Raw genomic sequence first — 20,111 nt, 5'->3', positions numbered from 1 at the left:
AAGACCATAATGTTTAAGCCAGATTTTCTTTTATCTTTGCCTAAGTTTACACATGTAGGTCTATTCACAAATTAGTCGCAGGAGTGAAGAACTCCTCAGAAATAGAGGGAAAACTCATGGAGTGCTAAGGCCCAAATATCTTTCTTAAAAGTTATTTTAATCACTTTAACTTTGTTGTTTGGAACAACTGCATTAGAAAGGTAACTGCTTGGAATAACGCTAACATACTGATTATATTTGGATTTTCAAGACCTCCTCTGGCTTGCCAGCTAATCAGCCAAGCACATGGGATGAGTCTAGCAGCAACTGTCTAAAACTGATGCAGAGGCTTGCTGCCCCCTATGGAGAAATGCGTCACAAACCTTTATATAACTTCACTCTCAGCAAACACATCCAGCATTCAGAAGAAGGAACGTATGCTTAAATATTGAATTATTAAACACAAGTATTCTTAACTGTCATGAGAATGAAACAACTACTCTGTGTTGGAGGCACTGGACTCAGATTGCAAGAACAGGCGTAGGAAGTGTAAGAAGACCCAAGCTAATTTTAAAACTGGCGAGTTCCGGAGCCACAAGCGGTGTAGCCATGCCAGTACCAAGTCTCATGTTGACCACCCAAGTGGATTCTGCAGCTCCTGCTCCATTTTGCTGCTATGGTTATACAGCTAATAGTATGCAAGCTAATCACTTTAAGCTTAAACTTACACTTGAAGTACCTATGCAGAAGTGACTGCCATGCAGATGCAGCTCGAGAGTCATATCTTTTCACCATATACTGGCCACCATCCAGAAAGCTGATGACAAATTGCTGCAAAACTGGAAACTTAAAACCACTGGGGCAAAACAGCAGAAAAGGACAAAAAAACCCTTATATATTTTATCAGTTCCCCTTCATAAAAAAGGTCATTACTGCTCTCTTTTCCTCTTCTGATATTAACGCTTTTAAGATGCTCACACATTGCAAACTGATTTCAGAGTTCATTCAGGAAAACCTAAATGACGAAACTCTAATTGTTAAGAAATGCAAAATCAATACAAACATGTTTAGTGCAGTTATGACCAAATTCGAAGGATCTGCCAATGTTCTTGGTTTTGCCCAACTTTGCCTTAAAAAGTTGCTAGAAAGAATTGTCAAAAAAACACATAGTACCCTAGAAATAATTTCTAAACATCGAGGATTTCAAAGTCAGGTCAGTTTTCATCTAGGAGTGACAGATCTGATACAAGTAAAATGCAGCTCTCTTTTGTACTTTCTTAAATACAGCTATTTTAGTTACATTGAATTTTTCTTTATATGCCAAACAATAGCCAGGACAGTACCCCAACCCTTCCTCTTTCAGATAAAGAGAGACTACTGTAGTAAATTCAGGATAATCCCAGGCTGCTAACAAACACAAGACCCAAGGAAAGCAGCCTTGCTGCTGAAGGAAATCTGTGTTGTTTCTCCTCAGTACCAGTTCAATCATTTCTCCAGCTGTGGAACAAATCGAACTGGAGACCTCAACCTGCTAAAAAAGTTTTCAGCCAGGTGGTTCCCTGCTCAGTATCATGCTCATGGGAGGCGCTAGGGCAGGATGATTTTTCAGCAGCAATGACAACTGGAATCGTTCCTCAAAACAAACCTTAAGCTTTCTGGAGCGTTCTGTATGTTTTTCATGCACTTCCATTATGCATAACAGATGCTACCAATCTGGGTTGGACTAAGTTCAAATCTTGAAAGTCTGCAGAACTATATGGTTCACAGGATCTCCCAGAAAGGTGTCTCATTCTGGCTTGAGGTTTAAAAGACATTTTCAAAACAGAGATATGAAGAGCTTTGTTCCTTTAACTGTGTGGCCTAGGAACATACACACTTAAAAAAAGAAAAAGTGTTCAGATCAGACAAAAGCTTCAATCAGTTCATACAATTGTTTTTGCACCATTAATTTCAATGGAACAGCAACAACGCACATTAGTGAAGTGCATCCCATTAGGTTTACGTAACCTGTATTTTAAATCCAATCCCCTATTCCACGTTCACTTGAAAATTTGCCAGCTTGCCTCCAAGCAAGTAGAGGCACCAAATCCAAAACACGAACTAAAGCTCAAGTTCTTCTTTATTCACATACTATAATTCATATGTTAATAAATAAGTCTAATTTATATGTTAATAAATAAGGTATAAGTAGCTCTACGACAGCTCCTAATGACAGGTAATAGACACCTTTTTTGTAGATGGGAGACAGCGGGACTCTGTTTAAGGACTTTTGCATTTGAGGACATTCAGAAAAAGTCCATTAGAACGTGGCTGCTAAGAACAGATAAATCCCGAAGTCAAGAAGTGAGAAACATCTCCGGAGGTAAAAGAATATAAGTTATAATTACATCCTGACTCCACAGGACATATTATATGTGCATGTCAAGGTGCATTAAAGTCCGGCAACATTCAGCTCCTTAACTGGAGACTTTGGACACTCACAATGTACTAGGAGTGATATCCTTGAAGGCACTCTTGTAAAGGAGAAGGCTGTACCTCTTAGTACTCATCACCTGCACTGCCTTAATAAGTCAAAACATCAATTTAAGAAAAGATGCAGTTAAAACTAGTTCCATCTGAGTAAACAATATTTAACAGTGCTGTAACATAACTGAAAAAAGAAACCCTACAGAAGCCAACATGCCACAACAGACTGTCATATGTTCTTAGTGCAAAATAGGAATCCGATGTTATTGTCATTTCCAACAGTACTGCCAAAAACCTCTGAAGCATCCACAAACACCAATACCTTGAGGTAGCAGATAAAAATAACAATAGATGATTGTGTCTGTGGTAGAAAATGAAATGGAAGGAACTGCACATGACTGAAAGGAGGCCTCCTAGGTCATCATGCCTTGCCCTTCCTATTGCAGGCAGTACATCCTAAGACACTCAAAAGTTACTGAGTTCTAACTTAAAAATATGTAGGTCCCAGCCTCTCTTCTTCCATTGCTCCAATCAGATGGCTATTCCAGAATGCATCTTTCATGCCAGCTCTTCTTGCTAGCAATAGACAATACAGACTTACCAGCTGTCCATTTAACAATGCAACACATACTAAATTATAACAGCACAAGAACTCTTAAGAAGTGATATGTTTTGATGTAATTCTCTCTAAATAACGTGCCTCTTGGCAACGGTCACTGTAGAGTTAATGCAAATTTATGCTACTTCCTTTTTTGGAGATACAAGAATCTTGCTGAAGTTCATATACAAATACTGCAGATTACTGTTATGCTGTAGGGAATACCAAGAATCAATACTATCTTGCCAGGGCAAATACCAACTAAAGGAAAAAAGATATATCTGTAGATACAATGGATCGTTTTACTCCATGCTTCGAGTATTAAATTTATGCCCGTTGCTTCACACCATATGTACTGTCAAGATTTGGAAAGAGGATACCAAAAGGATACCAACTGATCAATCAACACAGCAGTTCTTATGTTCTTATGTAATGTGCTACCTATTTAGAAACTGCAGCCAAATTAAAGTTCCACTGCCCATGAGCTAACAATCAACAGTTACTTTTACACCAGTCTTCTTACGGAAGAGATATTTATGCCACAATATAATCAGCATGGTGCTGTAAACCCCAAAACTTATTGAATCTTTGATCATTTGAATCATTTGATCTCCAGAAGCAGACAGAATTTGCTTAACAGCTGCAGTATCTTGAGTAGCTGCAGATCCCAAGTAGCAGAAAACACTGTTAACTTTAAGCAGCAGTATGGCTGGCCTAGCTATTTCAATTAACACTTATTTACTAGCCCCTATAGACTAAATCACTTCACATGATAATAGAGCTATAAATGAAAGCTGGAACTCCCAAGGCTTCACATCTTGCTTGTATATATCTAGCTCCATCACTGCAAACCTTAGCCTAGGAGAAAGTGCTCATGAAGAACTAGAGCCTTCATTTTCAAACTGTAACAACATCAGTATTTGGAACTACATCAGAGGTTCACACAGAGTAAAACTAAAATTCAGAGGGAACCACCTCTACCCACCACTGCACAACACAAGAGCATTTCCTTTCTATTTAAGATTACAGCTTAGGAAAAAAAACGTGTTCACACATTATTTGAATTCTTACAAATCTCAAATCCTCTTTCAAAAACTTTTAGAAGATGCAATAATTTAACTCCAATCTCGGTCTTGCAGGCACATGCACTAAATTCCTCTCTGGACCCCTACCAAATCACTTCAGTGATTAATAGGAGTGGGATATTTACTTTTAATCCATGGCTCCTTCCATAAAGACAATATAACTGACATTCTGCTTTACAGATGTGAACCAAGGAATATCCAGTTTCAAATAAGTTTCATTTTCGCTGCCCACTGCATAACAAACAGAATCAAAGGCAACAGAAATATACAGGTATTGCCTTTTGACAGTCAACAGGAAAGCAAATGATATCCTTCACAGTGGATTTGAATGCAACATCCAGATTCCTGCAGTTTATGTAATTTAATAGCAATTTCAAAAGGTTTAAAAAAAAAAGTTTACAAACCAGCTTAAAAATTTGGCTCTTGGAAAGTTTGCTGAACATGTTGAAGACAGTCCAGCTATTAAAAGAGTCCTTGTAATGTTTTACTGCAAGTGCTGTCTTAACCCTCTATTAAATAGACAATGTGACTGATTATTTCTACAATACTCTTCTAGCCCAATTTTAGGCTGACCATTTTTCTACATTTTTTCTTCTCTCCCTCACTAAGACTTTCTATTTGTGATTCCCATTTCCTCCCCAACTTTCCATGCCACCTTTCTCTGGACTTTCATAACCAGCACACATTACAAAGATGTCAAAATGGAAGCAATGGCACCTGTATAGTGCCAAAAAAAAAAAAAAAAGAAGATGCCATTTCTTCTCTCAGCTAGCAAATACTTTTTCTTCAGACCAAAGAGAACCTATTAGATATTCTAGTACATGACCATGCTCTTTTATGGGGAGTAGGTTGAGCAGGCACATTCCTAGATGATGGGGCATTTATCTGCCCCCTCCTCTTCTCTGAGGGAGAAAAGCAGGACAGATCAGATCTCTGCATAAAAATTCAACACAGCTTAGACCTCTTTACAAATTGGTTCTGCATGAAAACAGCATATTACACTTTTCCTCTCCTCTGCACCAACCAGACAGACAATCAGCCCATAACTAGGGCTGCTCTGCTGAGCTAGTTTTGCCTGTTATATAAAATGCTTTAAAACTTTAATGAAGAGCAACAGCAGCTTCTGCACATAAGCATCTGTTATCAAGCACAGGGGTGACCAAGAGCACTAATGAAAGAAAACCAAAGTCAAGGACTAAATATAAAGCTTATAAGTTCTATATTTTTCTCTCCTCACAAATACTTTACTTATCACCTGGTAGAGTGACCCAAGTCAGCTGAAAGAAAGGGCCTGACATTAAAAGGATATAATTTGGAGGAAGGAAGTTCCAGCTTAAGACCTGATTGGCTAGTGCAAGATAACGCTGAAACACTGAAGACATCTGAGCATTGAGGTTTTCGCGTCTGCTGAATTCCTGAAGTACCTCTACTGTCAGCATGAAGATCTGCCGCAGATCGTCCTCCTATAGTCAGGACGAATACAATATATTAATAGAGTCTCTCAGTCATTAATTAAAATGTTGATTAGAAAGAAATACTTTTCTAAAGAGAAAAGAATTTTCTGTTTTTACCCTATTTTTCATTAAAATACAGGAAATATTCTGAAATTGTCAGTCTGAACGCCCCCTCTTTTGCCAAAATTAATAGATTGTGTTTGCAAAGAATAAGAAAAAAAATCTTCTCATAAATGCTAGTCAGGAAAAGAAAAACTTAACAATATGTTTTTAACAACTGGTGGAGGAGAGGGTTGGTCTTTGGCATGAAAAAAAGTTGGTAAGTTGTTCCACAACAGTCAGTTTAAAGCAATGCCTTCACAAAAACATTTCTGCCTGGCCAAACAATACATCTGAGACAACCAGACTACACCATCTGCAATAATATTTTTAAATACATAGCTCTCCTTGGCTTTAAACCAAAGCTATATTTAAGACTATCATTGTTCCACAGAGTATTCGTTTTGTTTGCAATTGGTAGCCAAGGAATTAAAGAGTCCAACCGCATAAAGATCTGTAGCTCTACATTCATAAAATGAGCAAAAAGAGATTGCACCTTTTTGATACAAGTGTTTTAGAACTACATTATCAACTTCCCTGAAGTAGCCAGTATCCGCATTTATAATATCATATTTGTCCTATTAAATGCTGTTAGGCACACACTGTAACTCAATGCACTCGGCACAGGAAAGTACTTCTGCTTCTCGATGTTTAAATGTTAGAAAAACAAGTTGCATATATTCATACAGAACTAGTTTACCTGAAATATACGTTTACAGTTACCATGGAACTCCATGCTTAGTCCAATGTTGCTGGTTTTACTTGAACTTGAGAACTCGCTCAACAACGCCGTTAAAATGGAACAGGCCAAAGTTTGCTATAAAAAAAATAAGGGGGAATAATATAACTAAAAGATATCCAATAATGTAATACCTACATTGTCCTTAAATTATTTTATTAGCATATTTCTACAACTATTACTTCAGTTTCTTCTAACACAAACTAGAACAACTCAGACTTTCAGGAGTACAGATCCTTAGGCAAACTGTTGCTGGAATTATCCAGGCTCCATTCTAACAAAAGAAATTCAAGTATTTGAGCAATATAAAAGCTAGCACCTCTACAACCATCACTACAAAACAGAAACAAACTTATCGCAATCCATTTCCCAACCTTGCTGTTCACTTTCCCTCCCTGTGTACAGGGCTTTACAGGTATTGGTTTCAGAGAATATTCAGTTTCCACTTTTTTCTATTGATCTAATAGCTCAGGTCATTCTGAAGTTTGTTTTGGGCTGCTTTTGCGTTTGCTACACTTACCGTGTTGGTATTTGATCTTGATTAAATTTACACCACCAAAAGTGATAAAAGCTATTAAAAAACAACACCCGCAATACAGCGCCTACTACATCTTTTTCTCTTCCCCCCTGTCATAAATAAAAAAGAAGAGAGAAATACGCAGAAAGCCCTGTGACTTGAAAGCTTGTGGATACTTCCCTCCAAAGCACAACTTCCACAAGCCTCAGAAAGAATCTTTAAAACTACTCTATTAGAACAATGTCTCTGAAGTGACACAAAAATTGGTGAGAAAAAGGCACATTAATTTTAGAGAAACAGATCCATGAAGACTGAAGGTTTAAGTGTCTTTTTCATTCTCAAAATTTAAGGTAATGTAAATCAAATGCTTATCCTAAAACAAAACTTAAAAGCCAACTTTCCTTTATGAAACACACTGCTCCAGCCTTTGTTGCTGCTTTTTTTTTTTTTTTACATAAAAAAAGCTTTTTTTCCTGATGCCAAAGTCCAGTAACCATCATCACCAGTATTAATATTTTTTTTAACTGATTGCTACATACAAAGGGGAGCAAATTGTACAGAGGGGATGCAAGAAGTACTTCAGAAGTGTGCCATACACTACTGTAACAAGCACAATAGAAACTGTACACTGATGAAATGAAAACACTTTTTGTTAAAGAGATGTTCTTAACAAAAAAACTTCAAAATTACTGGCTATCCTCTCAGACTGTTTGGAGCCAAGGTGCCAGGGATGGACAGAGGGATAGGAATTGTTAAAGGGTCATGCATGCCAGCAAGTGTCCAGGGGTTAAACAGAAATATGCACACTACCTCTGAACACCCGAAAGATTAAAGTGGAGATGATACTATTTATGCAAGCTCATACAACAGCTGAGACCAGTGCCATCCACCCACCAACTGCAACATCTTTGTTCAGAAATGCCTCTGAAGTCAGTACCTTGACCCCCCAGAGAACTAGTTATCTTAGCCAGTATACACTAAATTAACATTCTTACTCGCTAAATAAGTTCCAGACAGATCGAACATAGTGGCTTTGTGACACCATATGGGTTTTCTCTTCTACTGTATAACAAAGCTGTACAGTGGACCAGCAAATTGTGGTTCAGTTGCTAAATAGTTATTTCTTAAAAATGGCAAAGATTAGATTTATTTCAAGTGGACTATTTCTCATCTGCAGTCACCACTGTTGCATATCACGTATGATAAAAGCAGCATCTAGCCACTGAAAAAACAACATCACACTTTACTCCAGAAAAAGTGCAATTTTGCCAGTTCTATACTAGACTTAGAAATATTTGTAATTAGCTCAAACATTTCAGTATTTTATTTCCAAATTTTTGTGTAAGCTATTTAAACAATAAATATTTTTTATTTAGAGGAAATCCAGATTTGATCCAATATAAAAAAAAATAGCGTAGGCTAACACTGAGTTTTAAATCCAACACTAAATGTTCCATATGAAAAGAATTAATCTGGAGGGGGAAAAAAAAAACAATTTTAAAACTAGAAAAAAAAACCAACCAACACAACAAAACCCTGAAGTCTGGCTCTAGAACAATGCTTCAGATAAGAACACATATTTTTAAAGGCATAATCAAAGTTGCCAGAGAACACCCCCCAATTTCATTATGTGCCAGGAGATGCCGAAGTCTCACAAGGCTCTCTAAATACTTTAAAATGCAGGCTTTTATTTTTTGCTTGAATTACTGACACACTGATACTTTTCAGCTCTGAGAAGCCATGATGTAAGTTACAAATCTGTACAATTTGATGCTCTACAACATATCATGATTACTATGAGGTATTAAAGATTACAATAGTACAACAGCCTGGCTAAAGTTAAGCAGCTTCTGCTTTATCACGTGAAGATCTTCACACCAAGCCACCATTTAGACCACCACAGGACAGGCAGGGCAGTGATGCAGACCACCCATCACTTGCAGTCAGTTGCCAGTTATTGGAAAATAAATCAGTAAGTTCAAATGACAGATAAGAAGCAATAGTAAAAAAAAAATGTTTGTTCCCACTATGATTACAAATAGTTAGTATCAACTGAAATAACAGACATTTTCTCCTTCCATTTTCTCCGCTTTGTTTATATGGTATATAATAATTTATCTCTTCTGTTTGGATAGTAATGTGCTATTGCATGATAAAAGTGTGTTACAGATTTTTTTGTGTGCTTCTCTCCTGATTTTCAGGAGGAATTTAAAAGGAAGGTTAAATTTTATGATTGATGGTAAAGAAATCTTTTCAAAGCTGTAAAGAGCAATGGATGCAGCTAGACTGACTGAATCTGCTAAGAGCCTGATAAAGCGGTTTGAGCAGTGACCTGCCTGCCTGATTTCAGTAAGAGCTATTTCAGGTAGTTCTGACATCAGTACCTGCTTTGAGCATGAAAGGAGAAGCGTGACATTACTAGAGATTTACATGCTTTACTCCCTCCAGCAGCCTAGCTCACAGTAAACACCAGGGCACGCTGCATCCCTCACCCCTCCTCCCTCCCACCGAATTCCCAGCATCCCACCAACTCCTTCACCTTGGTATTTCAGTACCTGGAGTGCAAATCCTGCCCCATTCCCTCACCATCCCAAGGACACTGTGTGCACAATGGGTACATCCATGCCCTCCTGTCACTATCTGCATCTGTGCTTACCCCTTGCATCCATGAGGAATAGTAAGTACTCCCGTATATCCACGTCAAGATAAGATATTGGCCAGTAATTTAAAATTTACTGCAACAACAGGCTGAGAGGAGACTGCTTGATGTTGGTTTCCTAGGAGGTAGGTGCCAACCCCCAGGAGTTTGGCTTACAGGTAAGAAAAAAGGAACAGATCAAGACCTGTAACCTGCCCTGGTAATCTCAGGCATTTGCATAGAGCTGCATACAAAACCACCACTGCTTCCCAAAACTGCTGTAAGACAGTTGTGCGTAGCAGTAAGATTGCTATTTTCTTATGAATATTAACAAACTAATTAATACAACAGAACATGTGCCCTGCCTTCTACTGAATTCTTCTGATTACACAGTACTATTTCAGAAACTCTGGAATAAAGCTTAAGCGAACTTTACCAAAAGTAAAATGTTACTTTATGAAAAGTAACTCTACTGAAGGTTAACTACTAATATTTTTAAATACATTTTTAAAATGTTTAATTAATTTACATATATGTTTGGTACGAAGACACTTTAAGTACCCTCCAAATAAATGCAGGCTATTAGAATAAAGATTTCAAAAATCTGATAAACAACATAATTTCATATAAACCAACAGTCGTGCTCTGTGAAATGAAATTACTTCCTCTTACACATACTAAAATTGAATGCACTTAATACATGTAAAGTTCTAGGGCCGAGGGGTTTTTGCTTTGTTTTGTAGTGTGGGTTTTTTTTAAGGTCTTTGCCATGCCGAAGAGGAGATTAACAATCAAATTCAATAATACTATGCAGTCATAAGTAGAAAATGCACGTGATTCTGGCCATCATATTAAAAGTCAGATCTGAATGTCTATTGCACAGTAATGCCATTAACTTCATACCAGTAAGAGTACACCTCTGAACCTAGTTTGACTTGCTCGCTAGCAATTGCACTAGTTCTGCCACAAGTACATACCCAAACAATAACCCCATCTAACAAAATAAAATACTTCTCTTGTTGAGAGCAGACTGCCTCTGAGAATAGCTTGGCACTCACCCCAGTTAGCTTTATTACCAGGAATAAACTTTATGAAAGATCGCTATACATAAAATAGACTCTCAGCTGCTCAAACAGAAGATCAATGGGACTTGTGATAAGAGATTAACTTGGCAATCAGACACCCAGTAGTAACACTGTTTTAGTGGTTTTCTTTTTAAATTACTCCAATAAAACACAGACACTACAGAAAGACCATGTGCCATTTTAACAGTAAACAACATTTATATATAATTCATAAAACTCAGATGCAGAAGGTAAATGCAACTTATTCCTCCAAATGGAATGTCCCCTATAACACAAGTTAAAGCCATAGTGTTTGAAGGGATTTCACACTTGTGCCTGGACTGCCCATGGAATAAGTGAACTGCTTCATTTGAGGGTAGTTAGGTTACAAAGCATCTGAAAGAAAGAAGAGTTCAAATACAGCTTAGGAAAAAATGGACATGTGGTATACCAGCTCCAAGCAGAAAAGCCAACAGACAAAGCAGAATGAACTAGAACACCAAAAGTGTTTCCTCCATTCTGAAATTCAGAGCAGAGATACAGCTAGGTTGTCAGAGACCTGACTAAATCATTCATTTTACTACAAAATTCATTAATTCATTTTACTACTAATTCATTCATTTTACTACAAAACCTGAACTATCAAGCACACACACACACACCCTTCTGCAAGTGTCATTTATAACTACAGAAAAATAAGTATATTTAAAAGAATAGAGGTCTCACCAGAACAGAGAAAATCATAACATCTACCCTGTTAGGTTAAATCACTGCCAGACTGAATAGGCATTTAGAGGACTTTTTGTCCTCCATCCATATAATGTCAACTCTGCTACCGAAACCAAAGGGAAGCCACAAGAAGCGTTTAACAATATCCCTAAACCAACTAATTTTAACTGGCACAAGAGCAAGAAGAATCAAAGAGTAAATCTATCAGAGGCAGAATTTGCTGTGCTGCTCCTAGGTGATAAAATTCTGTAGTGAGAACGTATCAAAAGCAATTTTACCAAATAAGTTGTTTAAAGCAAAGCTTCCTTTATAAAGGTGGTAATATACTTCTTCCCTAACTTCCCTAAATAAGCACAGCTGTATTTGCTAATGTTTTCAGAGTATCTAAAACCCCAGAATGTAAGCTGCAACTCCAAATGGAAAGGTTAACAGGATGGCGACAGGACCAAAAGAAATACTGAAGAAATGTGAGCAAGCACCAGGAAGAACCCACAGGATTTTACCTGTTTGTTCCTTCCCAAATGAGCCAACTGGTAGAAAAAAGCTGTAAAGCAGGGACAGGACTTTAGGAATAGGACCCACAGCTGCAGTTTTGTATTGTAGGCAGTAAGGGACGGGCTGGTCAGCGCACCCCTTTCCTCCCATTCCCCCTCTGCCACTGTGCAAAGACAGAGAAGCAGCACCAGCTTAACACACCACACCTACAGTGGCACAACGGGCGAGACCCTGATTCCCTTCCTTGCGGGCAACCAGGCAAACCAAGCAAGGGAAATCCCCAAAGTTGAGCCTAGAAAGAGAAAACCAATTCCTTTGTGAATCGCTGGGGGCCACAGGAAGATGATCTTGTGGCACGTGAAGCATGCAGGCTTTGACCAAAGAGAGAAGGGAAGTAGCAGCCTCTAATAATAGTGGAAGAGGTCCAGGCAAAGTTTGCTGGAGCTTAAGGTGTAAAACATGCTTTTCTTTGTTTCTCTGGGCATAGGCAAAGCTGTGAAGCAGAAATCAGGAGGAGAAAAAAACCACACAACCTCATCAAAAAAAGTGAAGATCTGAAAACTATTTATCTAGAAGTAACATATCTTGCTCCAGGTTCTTGTCTGAAAGGCACCGGTTGGATGTTCACACCTACAGCAGCTGCATGAACAAATCCAAGACCTTCAATTAAATTCAAAATAATGAATAGTAAGACTAGCCATGCAGCTTGCCATCAATATCACTCAGCTTTAAATATACATCATCCTGGCAAGTGCTCTTTGGTGGGCAGGGGTCCCCTCTCCCCCCACTTTTCTTGGTCCTTCTTGCCCACCTCTGCCTGCTGTACTGCCAGATAGACCAAATGAGCTGCGTTACATGGCTGTGCTCCACAGCAGATCTGCTAAAAAAACCCAAATCAAACCAAATCAAAAAACAGTTAGGAGGGAAAAGGCTGGTTGTTTTTAAGTAGACTTCCACACAGATCCAGTTTACTACTGAACATATATATTCAGAAGGGCAGTACCTCTGACAGGAAGTGGGACTAAAGACTGAGCAGCTAGGGTCAATAAGCTTCTTAAAGTGGGTTTTCCCCTCAAGCTTGTTGATTTGTATGTCACCACAGTAATAAAAGAAATATAGGTATAACACATGGAAAGGCATCATTTCTTTCTTCCCAGTGAGTGTCTGAGGTCTACAGGTGAGGGCGTCCACATCTGCACATCTCATGAGACAGCAGAATTGAAGAAACAGAGTCCTGGATGCCATACATAATACAGGGGGCACACATCTCTCCCCTGCATGATGCCTCCTCACTTCCCAGCCCAGTCTTCGAATCTGTAGCTCTGTTATAAATGATAATACTGAGAACTATCAATTTCTAATATTAAAGTTATTAAGCAATTAAGCCAGAGTCTTGGTCTACTGCATCTCTGGCAGAGTAGGCTCTCTTTCAAAAGAAAAATCAGAAAACTTTAAAAGGCGTCCTGGTTAATACAACTACTAAAAAAATACTTATGTTTTAAACTTCTCTTACATTTTTATTACTGAATTTTAACCTCATATTTGGAGTTGCTTCTGGATCCCTAAAATTCCCAAACCAATCTTTAACACACTAACTTGGGCCTTTATAGAGCACTTGTGACCATGAAGGAAACCAGCTTAAATATCCTGGTTTACCATCTGGTTTTTATACTCAACATGTCTCAAGGGCAGTAAGGTTCATAGGACAAGGTAATAATTTTATTAGACCAGGAGATATAACTGAGGGTAGAGGGGGGAAAGTAATATATACGTTTTTGTCAAAATGTAAGTCACAAGAGCCTCTCCAACTCCTAATCTACCACACGAGACAGCAACAGCTAGACAAGGATCCAGAAGTAAAATTCCTCTTAAAGAACAGAAATAAGAAGGATAACTCCTAAATAAATTGTTACTAGTTAGCTACTTAGCCATTATTATTGATAGATTAATTTCAATGAAGATGAATGCCTACAGTTCTGCTCATTAATACTTCCCACTGTTCTCATGAGATCCATCCACAGCACATTCCTGAGCAGTTTTAGGTAACCAGAAGCATCTGAATCTAGCCCAACCAAGAACACTGGGAAACAGACCAACAGATTTACAGATATTTAAGAGAGAAGGAACTGTTAGTATCCCAGAGCTCTTCCAGTAAGTCTTGACAAGTCTTCTTGCACATACAGAAAAATTTAGGCTTCAGGTATGGAGCTTTATATGAGAATACATTCTACCGTATGTGTTGTAGATCTTAAAAAACAGTTTCTGTTGCTTCCCAGACCTGTGTCTGGTCTACAGCAGTTGGACCTCTCTGCATCTGCCTACCCGTAATCTGGAATAAATCCAGGTGTGACCCATATCCTAGTCCAGTTTTAAACAAAGTCCATCTGATTTTGTTTACGTGCAGACCAGTTCCTCCTCCTGGGAATGAGTCACCTTAGCTGCCAGGATTCCTGTCCTTCTGGCAAGGATGAAGGACAAACGAAATTCTTCAGCTATGCAATAGCAGAATATTCTAACACAAAGAGAAAAAGCCAAGAAATTGAAGGCATTTATAGTTGAGAAGAACTTGGCCCATACAATTCTCCAACATCTTTAAATCAGTGATAGAAAACATGTATTTAGCATTTTAAGATTGGCCCATGATACTGTGTCTACTGCCAGAAGCCCTGTCCCCCAGACATGAAGATTTCGAAAAGAGATCCTGAAGTTGCTATTGGAGGGAGATTACAGACTCTCCCTCACGAGCAGGAGGACAGCTTGTATCTATGTTACAGGAGCAGCCAGGAAAAACAAAACCAGGAACTCCAAAGCTAATCCTTGTCCTCCCAGAGGATTACTACCTAAACTCATTTATAAATTAATAGGCAGCCAGACCCTCTGTAGTCTGCTTTTCCTCCTCAGACAGAGATTTCTTCCATTAGATCCATAAAGGTCCACACTGCAGAGAAGCAGCAGCAGGAGCCCATGCTCCAGGTTCAAACCCTAGCTCTAACCACACATCCTTCCCATTCCTGTAGTATTACCTCTCCTTAGTGCCCTGTTATTTCCTTAACATGTACACCGTGTTCTACTATTAAGGAATTACTTAATAGTAAAGCCATCTTCTTCGTCTCCTGCCCACTTCCTCTCATCACTTTTCCTCTCCTTCTCTTCCTGCCAATCTCCTTTTCATTTTTTTCATTCTCAACAGTTCTTCCATCAGTCTTGCTCCCATGTCAGTTTGCCATGTCACTCAACATACCTTCAAGTTCCATCCTCAAAATGCATTCATTTCTAAAGATACTGCTAACTAACACTTGAGAAGTTAAGGTATTAAGCATACCAAATCCTGCAAAAGTACACGTGCAGAAGACACAGTACCATCTACATTTGTTGCTGTCCTTACTACAGCAGCCTTCAGGACTGGAACCTGACAACATTACTGAAAAGTCCCAAAGATTTCACGGAGCAGGAGTGCCTAACAAACACAAAACTAGTACAGATGTCTGACAGGAACTGGATGGAGGGTTGCAGGGAATGGAAAAGACTAAGTACCTACTTTATTCTTGTAATATAAAGAAGGGCCAGTAAGCTTCAGAGCCAGCAGAGAGCGGAAAGCAAGCAGGAAGCAGGCAAGAGACCACTTAGCTTTTTTTAAAAAGACTTTCCGTCAATTACAAACTGCTGTAGAAAGCCATTATCAACAACTAAGAGCCATGTTTGAGAGGTTTAAACATTTTTAAATATGAAGTGACTTGCTGCAGACTCCATATGCTATTTCTCAGCTGCTGGAGTGAACCTCAGGTAGGACACAAATGGGTGGGCAGTATGTCAGAGGAAACATGGAGCAGAAGTCTGGGAAGGACATAGAAAAGGGACGAAGAGGCTCGATAGAGAATTGGGTGTCAAAGGTATGACAGAATTCTGAGACTTGAGAGTACAAGGCTGAAGGCAAAAGAGCACATCACAGGAAAGACATATTAAAGTGGAAGGAGTCAGGGAGGCACAGAGGGCTCGAAAACATCTGTTGATCTCTCCCAATACCTATATCCCAGCCTCCTCCCTGACTTGGATAGCGGTCTGTTTTTATAACTAATATAAACACATTTCCAGTGAAGTGCGGAAACACCTGTGACACTGCCTAGCACTGTCCTGACAGCACATCTTGGATCTTGAAAGCAGTGCCACTCCCTTAGCTTCATAGTGTACCCCGAAGCACCCTTCACTGAGACTCCACATGGCAGGAAGGCAGCGGGCACTGTGCTTCCACACGGCCTGACGGGCACGGCTGAACGCTACAGGGACACTACTAAAGACACCCACCCATGTTAGAAAAGATAAGTGGCTAATTCATTGCATGAATTATCTCATACAGCCTCTTAAAGTTATTATATATTTGCACAAGAGGTGTGCCCTGAAGCCACTCAGAGCTCAGTTGTGGCAGGTACTGTGCTAACACACAGTTTTATTACTTTATTATTGTGTATGCCAAGTGCTGGGTCACATGAAACTGTGCCGGCACCAGAGCTTTTCTTGCAGCAAACTCTCAGAAGATTACAAAAACTTTTTTATGAATGAGAACTATTTTATAATATAAAACCTCATACGTACATAAGAACATGTGTTTATAACCAGCCTGGCAAAGACTAACAAACATATACTGCGCTTTACAGAAAATATGTTCCAGCAGCATCATGTGTCATTTTTTGCTCGTACGTTGTATAAGCATACCAGAATAGAAAACATCTTTAGTATATAAAGACATGTTAAATACCCTTCTTAAAAGGGTAGATAAAGCGAAATGAAAAGCTGAGCCAAAAGCTGAGCCAAACTTGGTCTCTGTATGGTGGCAGCAAGGGAAACTTGGAGGAGAGTGAAATATTGTCCCTTCCCCCAGCCAGAGCTCCTCTGCAACAAGCTCTGTTCCACAGCAAGCCCGGGGTGATATACTTAGAGCAGGCAGTCTCCAATGGTGCATGCTGCAGGCAGTGCAGCCTGTCTGTATATCAGTGCACACACAGAATACAACTGAAGAAGCTGGATTGTGCAAGACTTAGTTCAGAGAGAATTTCTCTCTTCACATCCAGGTTGCTATTTACTCCACTTTCGTATCTTTAAGGAAAGATCATATAAACTACATAAGCATACATACCAGCATGCAAAAAACTTGAAAACCTCAGTTGTAACTCCATTTTAATAACAAGGCTATGTTCCCTGGAAAAAAACATGAACTTAACATTGTTCTCCTAAACAAATACCCATTTCTATCCAAATTATGCACAACCAAAAAGGCTAAAATGTTCTCCTTCAGCTAAATAACAGTGAAATTAAGGTTTAGAAGTCTAACTGAAATTTCCATACCCTGGGAGCATACACTTGTGTTCGGAGGTGACACACTATTTTTAGGACCATGACATGAGCTGCATTACTTCTGGCACATTTTGATCAAATTTTCAGAGTTAAACATTTGCCACTCACGTATAGTACAACTGCTGCTCTAAATGCTCAGCAATGTTAGGAGTCCATTCCCTCAAGGTTTGTTTTGTTTGAGAAAAACGTCAGTTAAAAGTTGCAGCATGGAATCTACATAATCTTCGATTTGCATTTGGTAGGAGAAAAATCACCTCTCTTTAATCTCTAGTTGCATGCCTCTATTATGACCTATTCTAAACTTATCTCCTGGCATAGCAAACGGAATTTCACTAAATGCATAGATAGATATTGGACACCTTGTTTCCACTTTGAGCTCAGTATGGAAGGTAACACTTACCCCTAGTAGTATGACATTAAATCTAGAGTAAGTTTTGTATTTCCATTCCATGTTTTACTTCCTCACACCCCTTTCTCTCCACCTACCCGTCTCCCAGAGAACAGCAGAGGCCTATGCCTCTTACTGGGTAGGCTATTCTGACAGCTGAGCCACAGGAGGGTGCAGCACTGCACAGATGGAAGGAGAACAGAGTGTGTAGAGAACCTGCCAGCTAATGGAAAATCCGTTTTAGATCGTGCTGTTTTATTAAAGAAACCCAGAGAATCAAAAAAAACCTAACCCCATGGCACTTAAAGTGGCTATTCAGAAGAACCTATTTCCTAAAAAATACGCTGTACCAAAGAACTACACATACTATTACTAGTCCCAAAACATTCTTACTCAAAAATCTCAGATTTCGTAAACAATTGCTTGAATAGCTATCAACTTAATTACTAATTTTAATTTTTAGATGAGAAGCATATAAGATTTTTATAGTCACTAATTATATAGCTTATGCTGCTGATACAGATTGCTTAAATTTTAAGAAAAAAAGAAAATACTTACTACAGTGGGGTTACCGCTGCTGATCAACTGGCTGACTTCATGAAAAATGCTTTTGCAGTCGATTGATTTGTCTAATGATCCCCGTTTCACTATCACTGCTACTGCTAATAGAATCTGCTCCCGAACGTATTTTTGAAGGCTGTAAACAACATCGCAAAAATATGATTGCAAATAATTTTGAACATCAATGCTCAGTAAAATTTTTAACTCATTTCTTTTTCAAACATTTTGTGTGAATTCATAAGGGAAAGCTGACAACTCTACAGAAGTCAACTAGGTGTTAATGGAAGATATATTATTGTTGAAATGGTCTTCTACCACTACCCTTGGAACAAAAGGATAACCCAGACTTTGTGCAGAATCCGACACGTTCAGGTTTTTTCTTTCTATACTTACTTAGGCCTTTGTAAGACATAGGTTAGAAGGAATGTTCGCAGTGACTCAATGCTAGTTTTTTCCAAGAGAATCCATTCTCTTACAACTGCTTCCATTATTGCCGTAGCAGCTTGAAAAAGGACATAGTCCACTTTACTAGTTTCTGTGGGGAAAAACAAAGGTAATTAGAGTATCAGAGGGCATACATGTATTTATCTTGTACGTATTTCTAAGAAAAAAAATTAATGGAATTTACTATTATTTAATTTTTATTAAATGGAATGTTGTTGATATGAAATCAGACAAAGAATTTACACCTCAAAAGGCAGGAAAAAAATATCAATAGCCCAATTATCAAATTGACCAATATTATTTGAGTCAGAGACTCAGGGAAGAAAAGTTGCCTGCGCGTGGACACTGGGCCAAAGATCAGGAATAAGAATGCTAACACAACTGTGGAACAACAACAAGAAGACAAATTTTTAATATCTTAATGTATTGGGACTAAATGTGACAGGCACACCAGAACTGAAGATTTCCCAGCATTTGGGTGCTTGCCTTTGGAACTAACAGTGCATGAAATTACATTTATTTTACGGATGGTAAGGAGAAGCAAGTCCACATACACTTAGGGAAAACATTTGTGTTTAGCTATCAAAGCAGAAGTTTTACAGACTGGTGTATTTAAGGTTTTCTACATTATGTTCAAGCTTCCATGTTTATCTTGAGGTAATCAAAATATAACTTCCTACCAAAGTGTAGGAATCATTAGCCCTTATTATCTGAATATCTGATTGCTTTGTATATAGATGCACTAAAGAAACTAGAGAAAGGAAAAAGGTGACAGTTTGCATGACTACAAAGCATAATTTAAATAGAAACCCCAGAATTTGAATTTAATTTATATGCTAATAGAAAGCTACAGAGAATTTTTTTTCTTCCCTTGCTTTTATAAATTTTAACTTAGAAAAAGCAGGTTGTATCTCAGTAGCCAGTTTCAAACATTCTGAGCTCTCTAGAAAACAAAGAAAGAGCATTCATAAAAGGTGTAGCCACAGGTGACAAAAGCATAAAATATGAAATGGTGAGATAAAATTCCCAAATAAGAAGTGGAGTTTGAGCTATGGTGGGTGACCTGCCAGGACTACAAAAACTGGCTATGTTTGAGAAAGCCTCGGTCATGAGATGATGGGCTTTAAATGACTACAAAACAAACGTTTTTCCCCTATCATAAACATACAAGTTTGTAATACGTTTCTTTTATATGCAAGTTCTATGTCCAAGATAGCAGCCAATTTGCTACAATGGTTTTAAGTAATTTAATCAGGCTCCAAATCTAAACCCTACACAGGTAAACATGCTTAAATAAAAATAAACCACCTTTAAATCTACTTAGCTTAATTTGGAAAACTAGGTAACCACTTAATTAAAAGATAAATGTGTATGCTTAACACACATAAAAATGAGCCAAATTATTCCTGCATGGGAATTTTAATTCTGGCATTTTTTAACTTCTGGGTCTTTGGCTTTTCAAACTGTACAGAGCCCCCACAAAAAGAGAACGCTATTAAAAAAAAA

General features: G+C 38.4%; 1 protein-coding gene across 1 annotated transcript in view; it reads right to left on the bottom strand.

The window, feature by feature from the left end:
• The window catches only part of XPO4 (exportin 4), a 55,438-nt gene that overhangs the window by 32,886 nt on the left and 2,441 nt on the right, over positions 1-20,111 (bottom strand). Inside the window, exons 2-5 of the mRNA XM_009890624.1 lie at positions 18,555-18,696; positions 18,159-18,297; positions 6,382-6,498; positions 5,438-5,591 (exon numbers count right to left, since the gene is read on the bottom strand). Coding sequence (XP_009888926.1) covers positions 5,438-5,591; positions 6,382-6,498; positions 18,159-18,297; positions 18,555-18,696 — 552 coding nt within the window. The remainder of the gene's footprint in view (positions 1-5,437; positions 5,592-6,381; positions 6,499-18,158; positions 18,298-18,554; positions 18,697-20,111) is intronic.

The sequence above is a fragment of the Charadrius vociferus genome, unplaced genomic scaffold (assembly GCF_000708025.1).
Source record: "Charadrius vociferus isolate BGI_N301 unplaced genomic scaffold, ASM70802v2 scaffold278, whole genome shotgun sequence".
Taxonomy (NCBI): domain Eukaryota; kingdom Metazoa; phylum Chordata; class Aves; order Charadriiformes; family Charadriidae; genus Charadrius; species Charadrius vociferus.
The sequence above is the reverse complement of the archived record's forward strand: the minus strand, read 5'-3'. Positions and strand labels throughout refer to the sequence as shown.